This window comes from Pseudophryne corroboree, chromosome 2 (assembly GCF_028390025.1).
Source record: "Pseudophryne corroboree isolate aPseCor3 chromosome 2, aPseCor3.hap2, whole genome shotgun sequence".
Taxonomy (NCBI): Eukaryota; Metazoa; Chordata; class Amphibia; order Anura; family Myobatrachidae; genus Pseudophryne; species Pseudophryne corroboree.
The window spans coordinates 782,691,844-782,708,527 of record NC_086445.1 but is presented as its reverse complement, the minus strand read 5'-3'; the positions used below and the strand labels follow the sequence as shown (position 1 = coordinate 782,708,527).

The window sequence follows — 16,684 nt, the reverse complement described above, 5'->3', positions numbered from 1 at the left end:
TCAGGCAGTCAGCTACTGTAGAATTCTTCCGGGCTATGAATTTTAGTTTCTCACTGGGACATAGAACAGTTGACCAAAGGGGAGCTATGAGAACAAAGAGAAATAAGTAAAGCTGGATTGCCAGTGATATGCAGTCAAGGCCAGATTAACAATGGGGTGGATGGGGCTGCAGTTCCAGGCCTCCCATTAAAAACAGGCCCACATGATTCCTTGCAGTGCAACCAGTTTTGATAGGAATAAAAACAAACAATTTCCTGTCTCCTCCAAAAGCTTAGCTCACTCCCTTCCCTGCTGCCCAAATTAGCATTACCCATGCACCCCCACCCCAAACCGGTCGTCTGAAGCCGGGCCAGTCCATGGCCTGTCTGAAACCTTGGCTCGATTATGCATGAGGCTCTGCCCCTGACCCATCTGAAGCTGAGCCCCCATGCCACCCTACGCTCTGCCTACATACCAACTGAAGCTCTACCCCCTGGCCCATAAAAAGTTGTTGCTTACTATTCACACTGTTTCCTGCAACAATCTGAAGTCAGAATCAGGATTAAAGAGAGGAAGGACCTGGGGGAGGAAACTGCTGTTTCTGGGTAGAGCTGGGTCTGTGGATGTCGTTGATGTCAGAACTGAGCGGGTGTCAATAAGTATGTTAGTGTCAGTAAGGAGTGTCTGTGTCTATAAGTGGTGTCTGTCACTAACAGGTATCTGTCAGTAAGCTGTGTCTGTGTCTATAAGGGGTGTCTGTGTCAATAAGTAATGTCTGTGTTAGTAAGCGGTATCTGTGTCAGTAAGGGGGTATCTGTGTCAGGAAGTGTGTTATACCCCTTTCACACCACACAATAACCCGGTATTGACCCGGCATAGTGAAAGGGGAATAGCCGAAATCGCGGGTCGCCTGACCCGGCAATTCAACCTGGGAATAAAGCAGTGATATACCCGGGATGAATACCGGGTCAGTGGCTGCGTAAACCGGCTCCCGAGTCGATGCATCCCGGGACCCGTTTACTACAGCAGGGAGAGGAGGTGCAGAGATGATCTCATCTCCCAGCACCGCCTCAACCTCCACCCCCACCGCTGGCTCCACCCCCCGCTGCTATGGCAACCTGCCCGGCATATTGCTGGGTCAGGCAAGCCTGCTGCAGCTGCCAATGCCGGATCCCTCCCGGGAAGGACCCGTTTCCAATTCCTGGGTGGGATCCGGCATTGGCAGTGTGAAAATAGGATTTTAATACCTACCGGTAAATCCTTTTTCTCTTAGTCCGTAGAGGTTGCTGGGGCCATCATAGAACCATGGGGTATAGATGGGATCCGCAGGAGACATGGGCACTTTAAGACTTTGAAAGGGTGTGAACTGTTCTCCTCCCTCTATGCCCCTCCAGACTCCAGTTATAGGAACTGTGCCCAGGGAGACGGACATTTCGAGGAAAGGATTTATTGTTAACTAAGGTGAGAGTCATACCAGCTCACACCTCAAGCATGCCGCACAACGTGGCATTCAACAGAACACAAGCCAACAGCATGAACAATTTCAGCAACAGGCTGACTATAAACGTAACATAACATGTGTGTAACCACAACTAATAACTGCAGATACAGTACGCACTGGGCCGGGCGCCCAGCATCCTCTATGGACTAAGAGAAAAGGATTTACCGGTAGGTATTAAAATCCTATTTTCTCATATGTCCTAGAGGATGCTGGGGTCATGATAAAACCATGGGGTTATACCAAAGCTCTAGAATGGGCGGGAAAATGCGGATGACTCTGCAACACCGATTGACCAAACTTAAGGTCTTCATTGGCCAAAGTGTCAAACTTGTAGAACTTTGCAAAAGTGTTTGAACCCGACCAAGTAGCTGCTCGGCAAAGTTGCAATGTCGAGACCCCCCCCCCCCCCCCCCGGCAGCCACCCAGGATGAACCCACCTTTCTAGTAGAATGGGCTTTTACCGGTTCCGGTAATGGCAATCCAGCCGTGGAATGAGCCTGCTGAATCATGTTACAGATCCAGCGTGCAATGGTCTGCTTGGAAGCAGGGCACCCAATCTTGTTGGGAGCATACAGGACAAACAGAGCTTCTGTTTTCCTAATCTGAGCCATTCTGGCAACATAAATCTTCAAAGCTCTGGCCACATCCAGAAATTTTGACTCAGCGAAAGCGTCAGTAGCCACAAACACCACAATAGGTTGGTTCATGCGGAAAGAGGAAACCACCTTCGGCAGAAATTGTTGTCCTCAATTCAGCCCTATCTTCATGGAAGATCAAATAAGGGCTCTTGTGAGACAAGGCCGCTAATTCAGACACCCGCCTTGCTGAAGCCAAGGCCAACAGGATGACCACTTTCCAAGTGAGGAATTTCAACTCCACCTTCCGTAAAGGTTCAAACCAATGTGATTGAAGGAACTGCAACACCACATTAAGATCCCATGGTGCCACTGGAGGCACAAATGGAGGTTGGATGTGCAACACGCCTTTCACGAAAGTCTGAAGTTCTGGAAGGGAGGCCAATTGTTTCTGAAAGAAAACCGATAAGGCCGAAATGTGTACCTTAATTGAGCCCAATTTTAGGTCCGCATCCACACCTGCTTGTAGAAAATGGAGAAAACGTCCTAGCCGAAACTCCTCCATAGGAGCCCCCTTGGATTCACACCAGGAAACATTTTTTCTCCAAATACGGTGGTAATGTTTAGACGTTACCCCTTTTCTGGCCTGAATAAGTGTGGGAATGACTTCACTGGGAATAACCTTATGGGCTAGGATTTTGTGCTCAACCGCCATGCCGTCAAACGTAGCCACGGTAAGTACTGATACACGCACGGCCCCAGTTGTAACAGGTCCTCGCACAGAGGAAGAGGCCAGGGATCTCCTATGAGTAATTCCTGAAGATCTGGATACCAAGCCCTCCTTGGCCAGTCTGGGACAATGAGGATCACCCGGATCTTTGTTCTTCTTATGATCTTTAGAACTTTTGGAATGAGAGGAAGTGGAGGGAATACATACACCGACTGAAACACCCACGGTGTCACCAGTGCATCCACTGCAATTGCTTGAGGGTCCCTTGACCTGGAACAATATCTCTGAAGCTTCTTGTTGAACCGAGATGCCATCATGTGTACTTGAGGAACTCCCCAACAACTTGTCACCTCTGCGAAGACTTCTTGGTGGAGGCCCCACTCTCCTGGATGGAGATCGTGTCTGCTGAGGAAGTCTGCTTCCCAGTTGTCCACTCCTGGAATGAAGATCGCTGACAGAGCGCATGTATGCTTTTCCGCCCAGCGGAAAATCCTTGTGGTTTCTGCCATTGCCGCTCTGCTTTTCATTCCGCCCTGACGGTTTATGTACACTACTGCTGTTACATTGTCCGACTGGATCAGTACAGGCAGATCTCGAGGAAGATGTTCCGCTTGCAGAAGGCCATTGTAAATGGCCCTTAACTCCAGAACATTTATGTGGAGACAAGTTTCCTGACTTGACCATCTTCCTTGGAAGTTTTCTCCCATTGTGACTGCCCCCCAGCCTCTGAGGCTTGCATCTGTGGTCACTAGGATGCAGTCCTGAATCCCGAACCTACACCCCTCTAGGAGGTGAGAGTTGTGCAGCCACCACAGGAGTGATACCCTGGTCTTGGAAGGCAGGATTATCCTCCGGTGCATGTGTAGGTGGGACCCGGACCACTTGTCCAACAGGTCCCACTGGAACACTCTGGCATGGAACCTACCAAACTGCATGGCCTCGTAGGCCGCAACCATCTTCCCCAGCAACTGAATGCATTGATGGATTGACTTGCTGGTTTCAGAATTTGTTTGAACAGACTCTGAAGTTCCAGAGCCTTTTCCACTGGAAGAAAGACTCTCTGTAGTTCTGTGTCCAATATAATTTCCAAAAATGACAACCGCGTTGTCGGAATCAACTGTGATTTTGGCAAGTTTAGGAGCCAACCATGTTGCTGAAGAACTGTCAGGGAGAGTGCAACTTTTTAGACCAACTGGTCCCTGGATCTCGCTTTTATCAGGAGATCGTCCAAGTATGGGATAATCATGACTCCTTGCTTGCGAAGGAGAACCATCATCTCCACCATCACTTTGGTGAAAATCCTTGGAGCCGTGGACAGACCAAACAGCAACATTTGAAATTGGTAATGACAATCCTGAATTGCAAATCTCAGGTAAGCCTGATGCGGAGGATAAATGGGAACATGTAAGTAGGCATCCTTTATGTCCACCGACACCATAAAATCCCCTTCCTCCAGACTGGAGACCACTGCGCGGAGAGACTCCATCTTGAATTTGAATTTCTTTAGGTAGAAATTTAGGGATTTCAGGTTTAGAATTGGTCTGACCAAGCCGTCCGGCTTCGGGGCCACAAACAGGCTTGAATAAAAGCCTTCTCCCTGTTGTGACTGGGGAACCCTGATGATAACTTGATTTTGACACAACTTTTGTATTGAGTCGCAAACTACCTCCCTGTCCGGAAGAGAAGCTGGTAAGGCCGATTTGAAAAAACGGCGAGGGGGAACGTCTTGAAACTCCAGCTTGTACCCTTGGGATACTATTTATAAAACCCATGGGTCTAGGTCCGAACGAAACCAAAACTGACTGAAGAGTTTGAGATGTGCCCCCACCGGTGTGGACTCCCGCATAGGAGCCCCAACGTCATGCGGTGGAAGTGGCAGAAGCCTGGGAGGACTTCTGCTCCTTGGAGCCTGACAAGGCTGGTGATCATTTACCTCTTCCCTTTCCTCTAGTAGCAAGGAAGGAAGAACCTCTGCCCTTTCTGTATATATTGGGCCAAAAGGACTGCATCTGATAGTGATGCGTTTTCTTTTGTTGCGGGGGAAAATAAGGCAAAAAAGAAGACTTACCCGCGGTAGCTGTAGATACCAAGTCATAAAGGCCATCACCAAATAAAGCCTTACCTTTATATGGTAGAGATTCCATACTTTTCTTGAAATCAGCATCAGCATTCCATTAATGAATCCACAACGCTCGTCTAGCTGAGACTGCTATGGCATTGGCCTTTGATCCCAAAAGACCAATATCTCTCGCAGCTTCCTTAAGGTATGCTGCAGCGTCCTTGATATAACCCAGCGTCAAGAGGACCCTATCCCTATCTAGGGTATCTATTTCAGAAGACAAATTGTCTGCCCACTTTTCGATAGCACTACTTACCCACGCAGACGCAATGACAGGTCTGAGTAGCATACCTGTGGTCGCATAAATGGACTTTAATGTAGTTTCTTGTTTACGATCCGCAGGATTCTTAAGGGCCGCCATGTCAGGTGATGGGAGAGCCACCTTTTTAGACAAACGTGAGAGGGCCTTGTCCACGGTGGGGGGTGACTCCCACTTTTCTCTATCCGCCAAGGGAAATGTATAAGCTACCTTAATACTTTAGGGAATCTGAAACTTTTTGTCAGGAGCTTCCCAGAGTTTTTCAAATAGCGTGTTCAGTTCATGAGAGGGGGGAAACGTTACCTCAGGTTTCCTTTCCTTATACATACAGACCCTTTTATCAGGGACAGCCGGGTCCTCAGTGATATGTAGCACCTCTTTAACCACCACAATCATGTACTGAATGCTCTTTGCCAATTTTGGATCTAATCTGGAATCGCTATAGTCGACACTGGAAGTAGAGTATGTGTCGGTATCAGTGTCTGCCAGCTGGGCCAGCTCCGTTTCTGTGACCCTGAGGGGACCTGACTTTGCAATAACATATCTTCTACAGATTTATCTAGCCTCTTATTAATAAGAGCCACATTAGCATTCAAGGCGTTCAACAGATTTATCCAATCCTGCGTCAGCAGTGCCGACAGGGTCACCCCCGCAGCCGTTTGTGTCCCAATACAGCCTCCTCCTGGGAAGAGGCTTCAGCCTCAGACATGTCGACACACGTGCACCAAACACCCACAGACACACCGGGCCTATAGGGGACAGACCCACAGTAAAGCCTGTTAGAGAGGGGTGGTCTTCTGTATGCCGACTGTCGGGATCCCGGCGCACAGTATACCGGCGCCGGAATCCCAACACCCGGTATACCGACAACTATTCTCCCTCATGGGGGTCCACGACCCCCCTGGAGGGAGAATAAAATAGTGTGGCGCGCGTAGCGAGCCACCGTGGCCGCAGCGTGGCGAGCGCAGCGAGCCCGCAAGGGGCTCCTTTGTGCTCGCCACGCTGTCGGTATGCCGGCGGTCGGGCTCCCTGCGCCGGTATGCTGGGCGTCGGGAGCCCGAGCACCGGCATACCGTACGACACCCTTAGAGAGACACAGAAGAGATTTGCCAGCTCACACCCCAGTGCCCAATCAGCGGTTCTGAAGCACCCAATAAATACCTCAGACCTGTAGTGCTTTTAACATAAGGTATATTGCACAAAATTTAGCCAGTGCCCCCCCCCAGTTTTGCACCCTGATACTTGTCAGTGTGAAGGAAGGACCAGCGTCTCTGCAGCCTGATGGAGAGAAAATGGCGCTGAGTGAGCTGTGAGGACAAAGCTCCGCCCCCTTAATGGCGCGCTTCCGTCCCGCTTCTTCTATGATTATACTGGCGGGGGTTTTGGACAGTCCCTCTTTTGCCAGTGTCCACTGAGGATATATTAGCTTCCCAGGGCGCCCCCCCCCCCCCCCCCCGGCGCCATGCACCCTGTAGTGCTGTGTATCTGTGGGAGCTTGGCGCGCAGCGTCCGCGCGCTGTGCAGTACCTCAGAGAATGCCGCTAATGGTGTCCTATAGCCAGAAGCAGAGCCCTTGAACTCACTGGAAGTGGGTCATACTCCTCTCCCCTAAGTCCCACGAAGCAGGGAGACTGTTGCCAGCAGCCTCCCTGAACATAAAAATCCTAACAAAAAGTATTTTTTCAGAGAAACTCAGTAGAGCTCCCTGTAGTGCGTCCAGTCTCACTGGGCACAATTCTAAAACTGAAGTCTGGAGGAGGGGCATAGAGGGAGGAGCCAGTTCACACCCTTTCAAAGTCTTAAAGTGCCCATGTCCCCTGCGGATCCCGTCTATACCCCATGGTTCTATGATGACCCCAGCATCCTCTAGGACGTATGAAAAAGGGGTATTACTGACACAGATAGTCCTTATGGACCCAGATTCCCCTTTTTACACAGATACCACTTAACTACACAGACAGACTTACTCTTTCCACTGTATCAGTTAGAAGTGTCTGTAGGTAAGATGATTCTGTCAGTAGGTGGTATATGTCGGTAAGAGGTGTCTGTACCTGTAAGAGTGTTTGTGTCAGTGAGTTGTATCTGTGTCAGTAAGGAGTTTCTGTCATTAGTTTGAAAGTGAAAATAAGTAATATCTGTGTCAATAACTGTGTCTGTCACTAAGTATTTGTGTCAGTACTTGTGTCTAGGTCAGTACGTGTGTCTATGTTAGTAAGTGTGTCTGTGTCATTGTGCTTGTGTCTGGAATCTGTCAGTAAGGGATGTCTGTGTCAGTAAGTAGTTTCTGTCAGTAAGACTTTGTCAGTAAGCAGTGTCTGTGTAGGTAAGTGTGTTAATAAGTACTGTATGTGTGTCAGTAAGTGTTTGTGTCAGTGAGTGTGTCTGTATTAGTGTGTGTGTGTCTGTGTCGGTAAGTGGTATCTGTGTCAGCAAGTGTGTCTCAGGAGCCCTCAGTTACCTTTCTGCCCTGTTTTGCCCACATCTCTGCACCCCTTTCCCCATCTGCTTTGTATTGCTCCAATATGTACTCATTTTTCCACATCTACTCTGTTTTGCTCCATCATTACTCCCCTTTTCACTTACTTTGCATGCTATTTGTATCATATGGTGGTCATTGTGCTTCTCTCTAAATCATATTGCGGTCACTAATGTTCAGCATTATATGGTGGTCACATACTTTTTCTTGTTAAAGCTCCACTATTAAGTGGTTGAAGGCATGCAGTAGCTATGACCTCCATGAATATAGCCACACACCCCTATGTAGACTACACCCACACCACATTGGTCACACCCAGAGGCATCGGAAATGGGGGGGGGCGACAAAGGCACCATGCCCCCCCAAAAATACAAGACAGAGACACAGGAGTATGTGAGGGGGAGCACTTACCCCTGGATCCCCACGGGTGAATCCTCCTTTAAAAAGAGTGTGCTGGCACAGCCTGCTATGCCCCACATCCTGTCCTAGACTCTTCACAGATGCATGGGAGGAGATGTGGCCATGCTGAGCCTGCTGAGACATCCCCACCTCCTCCCAGTAATGCATCTATGAAGAGCCAGCTAGGAGGACATGGGGCATAGCAGCAGGCTGCAGCAGCACACTACAGGAGGAGTAACCCGTACTGTAGGTAATCGCACCCCCGCACTGGGGGAGGGGGTGGGGAGGTTTGAGGGGAGCGCCAACATGTCATTTTATCTGCACCCCCAACCACTAAACACTGCAGCACCCACGGTCACACCCCCACTTCACTAGCCACACCACTTGTATACCACCTGCCAAGGCACACAATAGGCAATGCATAAATTTCAGCCCCAGACCCATGTAGACCTTAATCTGGCACTGCATACAGTTTTTTGGATAGCAAGTGAACTTTCTACTGCAGATGAGTTTCTTGGTATTGACATCTATCTTTGTTAGCTTGTGTCTTCTTCTAAATCCCAGTCTAGAGTACTGAAACGCAAATCAGCTGCAGCCACAGTAGATAAGGTTATGATGTATGACCACATAATTATTGGATGCAGTATGACACAGCACAACGTATGTACGTCGCTGCAAAACACTAGTGATGCCATATAAATAAAATGTAATAATAATAATAATAATAATAATGAGCCTACCTTCTATCTCTGCAATGCGGTTGAGAGATGGTGGGAAGGGCAGAAGAGGGTGGGGACGTGCCGGGTGTACAGTATATACTGCGCACTGACCCTCTTATGCAAAAGGTAGTACCTTGCCCAGGCTGTAAAGATGCTTAGGCTGAGTCTACATTTCTGTCCCTTATACCCTATCTCAATCTTGGCACCTCTGTTGGCACCCTTCCCCATACAGACACTTGGTGCCCAGAAGCGAGTACCTCTATTGCTTCTCTTAGTTTTTTAAGTGGGATCACTAATATATAGTCCCTGATAAATATAATTATACAACTTTTTTCTAGATAAACTATTTAAAATATATTTCAATTCCCGCGCTAAATTTAATTATAGTAACCTAGACCAAGTTAGTAGTGTTAATACAGAGAAGTTCAATATGCAAAACTAAGGCTAGATTAAACTTTTAATGGTCCCTGGTCTTTGATAAATAAAGCAATAAATTAGAATAGCAGTCAGTAAAAAGTTATTGAATTACACTGTATTGTAGAGAATTTGCTCACTATGGGGTGTCATGTACTAAAGGTCCAGACACTACACCCCGGCGACATCTCCTCATAAAATGCCTCTGCCTGCCTGGGTGTAGAAATCCTGGTGTTGGTGTATTTTGGTATGTCTTATTAAGCTAAAATGTGAATCTTTCCATGCATGGATTCATCTCACCACATGCAGAAATGAAATGACATTGGACAACATTCAATAAGTATATATCTATGAGTCACAACAACATGACAAACAGCAATCCCTTGTGTTGAAATATACACTATAACAGGGTAAATAATCAATTATTTTGTGTAAGAGATTTTTTTCATTTCATGGATATGGTCAATGTTAATGCAAAGTATATATACTGATTAGCAAATTGTTATTACTATAAAATCATTTAAATGACACTTACCATTGGATTGTTCATCCCATTCAAGCAGCCATTTTAATTGGCAGTCACAGGCCCATGGGTTGCCATGGAGATATAAATTCTCTAGCAATGGTATTGTTTTAATCATGGCTGCAGGCAGTGTCTGAATCATGTTGTCTGATAAGTAAAGGTGTTTCAATGTTGATTGTCTAAAATAGCCCAAAAAATTAAAAGTGCAGAAGGTGTTGGCATGAATTTGCTGAAGCAAGTTCCCTTCTAGATGAAGCAGTCTTAAGGCAATTAAGCCATTAAATGCATTGGGATGTATGAATCCAATTTTATTATGGTCAACATGTAACCTGGTTAAACCAAAAAGTCCATGAAATGTGTGGCTGTTAATAACTTTCAGCTTGTTGTAGCTCATTTTGAAAACCTATTAGGGAAAAAAAAAAATGTTTTTTGACTACAGCTAGAACTTGTATTTCCAAAGGCATAACATTCTATTGTAGAGTTGTACACACACTCAAGGTGGTCAGGCAGCATTTACTACCTGCCTCCCAGCCTAAAGATAGATAGTGAATGGCTGTCAGCATGCTGATTGGTAGATGACTGGAGCTATCCACCAATGAGAGTGCTGACAGCAATTCACTGTATGGAAGCATGTGGAGAGAAGGAGCTGGACCACAGGAGGGGTAGGTTATGAATTTATTTTGATTTATCCCGCTGAATGGGTGAGTAGGGTCCCTAGTCCATCGCTTTGCCCAAGGCCTACAAAACTTTCAAGACAGCCCTGTACACAGTGGGGTATATTTACTAACATTCGTAATTTTCGGAAAAAGGTCAAAGTTCAATCACGAATGACATCGAAAGTGTAAAACTGCAACTTTTTGAATTTATTTTTACGACTAATTTACTAAGCTGTCGTATTCGGATTTTTCATTTGTTCCGATGTCGATGTCATTCGTGTTTTTTTTACCTTTTTTACGGCAGTGATTAGCAAAACACTGCCGACTTTTTCAAAATGAATCTCGGCCGAATCTGTGTGATCCGTGCTGGGGTTCTTTTTTTTTTTTTTTTTTTTTTAAATAAACACTGTAAAACGGAGAAAAAAAATGCGTGGGGTCCCCCCTCCTAAGCATAACCAGCCTCGGGCTCTTTGTGCCGACCCTGGTTGCAGAAATATGGGGGGAAAAATGACAGGGGTTCCCCCATATTTAAGCAACCAGCATCGGGCTCTGCGCCTGGTCCTGGTTCCAAAAATACGGGGGACAAAAAGAGTAGGGTTCCCCCGTATTTCTAAAACCAGCACCGGGCTCCACTAGCTGGACAGATAATGCCACAGCCGGGGGTCACTTTTATATAGTGCCCTGCGGCCGTGGCATCAAAAATCCAACTAGTCACCCCTGGCCGGGGTACCCTGGGGGAGTGGGGACCCCTTCAATCAAGGGCCCCCCCCCAGCCACCCAAGGGCCAGGGGTGAAGCCCGAGGCTGTCCCCCCCATCCAATTGGCTGCGGATGGGGGGCTGATAGCCTTTTGTGAAAATGAAAAGATATTATTTTTAGTAGCAGTACTACAAGGCCCAGCAAGCCTCCCCCGCATGCTGGTACTTGGAGAACCACAAGTACCAGCATGCGGCGGAAAAACAGGCCCACTGGTACCTGTAGTACTACTACTAAAAAAATACCCAAAAAAAGACAAGACACACACACCTTGAAAGTAAAGATTTATTACATACATCCACACAAACATACAAACATACTTACCTATGGCCCCACGCAGGTCGGTCCTCTTCTCCAGTAGAATCCAAGGGGTACCTGTTGAATAAATTATACTCACCAGCTCCAGGGTCCCAGGCTCCTCGTAGCATCCATTTGTAATCCACGTACTTGAATAAAATAAAAAAACGGACACCCGAGCCACGCACTGAAAGGGGACCCATGTTTGCACATGGGTCCCCTTTCCCCGAATGCCAGAAACCCACTCTGACTTCTGTCTAAGTGGGTTTCTTCAGCCAATCAGGGAGCGCCACGTTGTGGCACCCTCCTGATCGGCTGTGTGCTCCTGTACTGACTGACAGGCAGCACGCGGCAGTGTTACAATGTAGCGCCTATGCGCTCCATTGTAACCAATGGTGGGAACTTTCTGCCCTGCGGTTGACCGAAAGTGACTTCACCGCTGAGCAGAAAGTTCCCACCATTGGTTACAATGGAGCGCATAGGCGCTACATTGTAACACTGCCGTGTGCCGCCTGTCAGACAGTACAGGAGCACACAGCCGATCAGGAGGGTGCTACAACGTGGTGCTCCCTGATTGGCTGAAGAAACCCACTTAGACAGAAGTCAGAGTGGGTTTCTGGCAGTCGGGGAAAGGGGACCCATGTGCAAACATGGGTCCCCTTTCAGTGCGTGGCTCGGGTGTCCGTTTTTTTATTTTATTCAAGTACGTGGATTACAAATGGATGCTACGAGGAGCCTGGGACCCTGGAGCTGGTGAGTATAATTTATTCAACAGGTACCCCTTGGATTCTACTGGAGAAGAGGACCGACCTGCGTGGGGCCATAGGTAAGTATGTTTGTATGTTTGTGTGGATGTATGTAATAAATCTTTACTTTCAAGGTGTGTGTGTCTTGTCTTTTTTTGGGTATTTTTTTAGTAGTAGTACTACAGGTACCAGCGGGCCCGTTTTTCCGCCGCATGCTGGTACTTGTGGTTCTCCAAGTACCAGCATGCGGGGGAGGCTTGCTGGGCCTTGTAGTACTGCTACTAAAAACAATATCTTTTCATTTTCACAAAAGGCTATCAGCCCCCCATCCGCAGCCAATTGGATGGGGGGGACAGCCTCGGGCTTCACCCCTGGCACTTGGTTGGCTGGGGGGGGGACCCCTTGATTGAAGGGGTCCCCACTCCCCCAGGGTACCCCGGCCAGGGGTGACTAGTTGGATTTTTGATGCCACGGCCGCAGGGCACTATATAAAAGTGACCCCCGGCTGTGGCATTATCTGTCCAGCTAGTGGAGCCCGGTGCTGGTTTTAGAAATACGGGGGACCCCTACTCTTTTTGTCCCCCATATTTTTGGAACCAGGACCAGGCGCAGAGCCCGATGCTGGTTGCTTAAATATGGGGGAACCCCTGTCATTTTTTCCCCCATATTTCTGCAACCAGGGTCGGCTCAAAGAGCCCGAGGCTGGTTATGCTTAGGAGGGGGGACCCCACGCATTTTTTTTTCCGAAAATAACCACTTTCCCACCCCTTCCCACTGATATACATGCACGGATCTCATGGATCCGTGCATGCCTATCCAATCACGGGGAAAAAAAAGCAGGTCTGGTTTTTTTAGCACTTTTTTACGAGTTGTAATTTTTCACGGCAGTGTTTTTTTTTTGTTGCTTTGCACTTCTTAGTAAATTACCGAGATTCATACTTAAACAGCCGCGTTTTGACCGATGGTGTATTCATTCTGAATTTTTTTCTTGGACTTCCAAAAAATTACGAATGCCCTCATCACTGCCGTGATTTGAGTTTAGTAAATTACCGAGATGACACTTTGAAGAAAAAACGGCATCTCGGTCAAAATCGGGACCTTAGTAAATATACCCCAGTGTCTGACAATTTTCAATGTGCAAAAAGTAATTAGAACAATTAACAATATGTTGCAGTATTCTTTCTTTATGATAACTGGAAAAGATTTTACATGCAGTGGGAACCACCAGATTTATGTTGGTGCCTAAAAGAGAAAGTTACGTAGATTCATGCTCATTCATTACACACTTGCATTGTTAACATTTTAATACTCTGAATAAAGATACAGTAGGTCTAACCATGTGAAGGTTATAAGACAGCATCTAGCCACAGTGCTAGAATAGAGTTTTTTCAGGTATCCAGAGTTCATGCTCTGATGATTTTTCTGTGGGAATTGGTAGGATGCTTCTTAACAAAATAAAACAGATGAATTTACTAAAGATAAATAAGGAAATCCAGAGGTACTTTAGGAACAGAGTTTAAAAAAAATTCCTTGGTCTAGAATCCTACTGAAATTCTACTGCATTGACTGGCTAGATAAATTCTCACCCCACATACTTTAAAATACTGTAGGTTACACTCTGACATCTTCACAGAGGAAACAAATAAATGTAAAATTAAACAATGCCTAAAATTAATTTCAGAAAGTTCTGCTTGACTGCAGGCATCAATATTGGGAAATTTTTACTTGTAAAGTCTTGCTTCATTGGATACCATTTACATAATTAATGGTGTTTTCTATAAATGCAAACAAATGGTTGCTTTCTGTAATCAGGCATTATAACATGATAAAGTTGCCTTAAGCCAGGCATGTCCAAACTGCGGCCCTCCAGCTGTTGAGAAACTACACATCCCAGCATGCCCTGACACAGCTTTAGCATTCTCTGACAGCAAAACTGTGTCAGGGCATGCTGCGATATGTAGTTTCACAACAGCTGGAGGCCCGCAGTTTGGACATGCCTGCCTTAAGCCATTTTGAGACTTCTAGGGACTTAGGGGAAAATGTATTAAGCCTGGAGAAGTGATAAAGCTGTGAAAAAGAAGTGATAAATGGAAGGTGATAATACACCAGCCAATCATTACAGGTTTGAAAAATGACAGTTAATAGCTGATTGGCTGGTGCATTATCACCTTCCATTTATCACTGCTTTATCACTTCTCCAGGCTTAATACATCTGCCACATTGTCACTTAACCATTTATTGATGTAAAAAGTATTTTCTGAACTGCATCATAATATAATGCAAACAATAAGATTGTTTGCAAGTGAGTCCATCCAGAAAGTTACAAACCGATACAATTATTTAAGTGTGACAGCTAAGTGTGACAGCTACTGGGCAATAATTCTTCTACCAGAATAAGCCATCAGGAATACACTGTACATATTTATTTCCAAAAGTGTTATACTGTACCAAAAAAATACAATATCAAATAAGCATATTACCTGCAGAGAACTTAAGTCTTTAAAAGCACCATTGGGGATATTTTGCACGTCATTGCTATGAATTAAAAGCATCTCCAGCTTCGAAAGTCCTGAGAAGGCATTTTCAGGTATGAACTGAATACTGTTGAACCTGTTGGAAACAGAAAATATTTTTTGGAAAATGCTGTACAGTATATATGCATTTCATTTGTGTTACAGCCAAAAGATGACCTCAGGCATGGAATGGTAGATTGTAAAACATGTATTAAAATGAGATCCAAGGGCATATACATATCATAATATTAATACCTACAGAATATATAAATGGTAGTAAAATATTAGCAGTTTTATAACAATGAGACTAACAATATAATTAGTCATTTTGACCTGTAAAACAACAATAACAGTTTTGAATTAAAGCTTCAAACCCATGAATATGTGTACTTCTTTTTTTTTAGCATAAATGTACCTGTAAAATGTTACATAGGGGAGATTTACTAAGCAGCAGTTTAGTATGTGCCTGTAGGTTTTCTCAGCCAAACCATTGTATCTTCTATCCCACAGTTCTGAGGCTGAAACCGCATCTGATATCCAAACCCATGTGTGATTTATATCTTATATGTATAATGTGGGGTGCCAAGGTAATTTAAGGTCAGCTTTTAGTTCTTAGAATTAAGTGTAATATATTGATTGATCTATAATTTTTAATTGTTAACTTATACAAATACACCATATATATTAAAAAGGTCCGCAACAGATAATGGAGATACAGTATCAAGCTCCTGAAAGCATAACTGTTTCAGAGCGTGTCCCCCCTAGCCAGTGCCACTAATAGATGGTGTTGGCTACAGGGGCCTGTGGGTCCTTCTCCATCACAGCTCCCATGTGCATGCACAGGCTGATAGCTTCTCATATTAACCTCAAGGTCAGGAACCCGGAAGTCAAGTCATCCTCGGGTCAGCATTGTATTATAGAGCTGTCCTGGCAATAAGAGGATAATACTTGCCAGCCGACTATACTGGAGATTAGTGTGCGAAAATGTTTGTTAATGATTGCATTATACAGTAAATATAATCATTAATACATCTTGCCCATAGTGTCATAAAGATGAACTAAAAAGAAAAATTAAATACAGTAAATAAATAATAAAAGCTATGCAATCTGTAGCCAAATACAGTAGTAAAGGGTAAAAAAAACTATACCAGTAAAGTCAAAATAAGTGACTGACAAGGCCAACATGTAACAAAACAGTGAAATGCTGACACAAACCAGGATAAAAACTCTTAGTGGGAATTCAATTAGGTGCACAATTGCAAAAGGAAATAAACTTGCACACTTTGCCTATACAGTCACAGACTTTGTCTTCATGCGCGCACATAGATTCGCACAATTCAATTAGAAATTACAATTTGCACTACTACTACTTGCACACTCCTTCCTAGACCCCCAAAGAGCAACAACTTCATTAGCAGAATCACATAGAATACTATTAGTGGGTATAAGGAAAGTACTGTAAAAGTCGCCAAATGGCTGATTTGTGCATAAAAAAAAAAAATTAAATCAAGTAAAAAGCTTACGAATTTCAGTAAACTACAAAAGAATGTAACAAAAAATGCAAAAAAAAAAGTGATTTGGGGGTAATTTGAGGCTAATTTTCATTTTTTTATCTAAAAAAATGTTAAAAAGCAATTATTATTCATTGAAATTAATACAATTAAATTTGGGGTGCCTAAACTAACAAAACAGTTGATTTAGGGGTACTTTGAGCCCATTTAGTGGTTTGGTTTTCTTTACCCCAAAAATGACATGTAGTAAATGGCCTAATTAAGCTTCTTGAACACTTCCAAATGCCTAATTAGTCATGGGGGTGGGAAGGGGGGGGGGGGGGTCCAAGGGGCTCTGATGCAAGTCCCAGACATTTTAACCTTGAAATATAGATTTGCCACATCTTTTTACCTACTTTGGGGGGGGGGGGGGGGGGGGGTGCGGACAAAAACAAGCAAACTGAGAGTTTGGAATTGACTTGCAAATGTAATTTGCAATGCGAAATTGCAGTGAATTTGACAAGTAGGACCAA

General features: G+C 45.1%; 1 protein-coding gene across 1 annotated transcript in view; it reads right to left on the bottom strand.

The window, feature by feature from the left end:
* MXRA5 (matrix remodeling associated 5) overlaps nt 1–16,684 on the bottom strand; it is a 97,901-nt gene that overhangs the window by 29,446 nt on the left and 51,771 nt on the right. Inside the window, exons 3-4 of the mRNA XM_063955512.1 lie at nt 14,629–14,758; nt 9,707–10,097 (exon numbers count right to left, since the gene is read on the bottom strand). Coding sequence (XP_063811582.1) covers nt 9,707–10,097; nt 14,629–14,758 — 521 coding nt within the window. The remainder of the gene's footprint in view (nt 1–9,706; nt 10,098–14,628; nt 14,759–16,684) is intronic.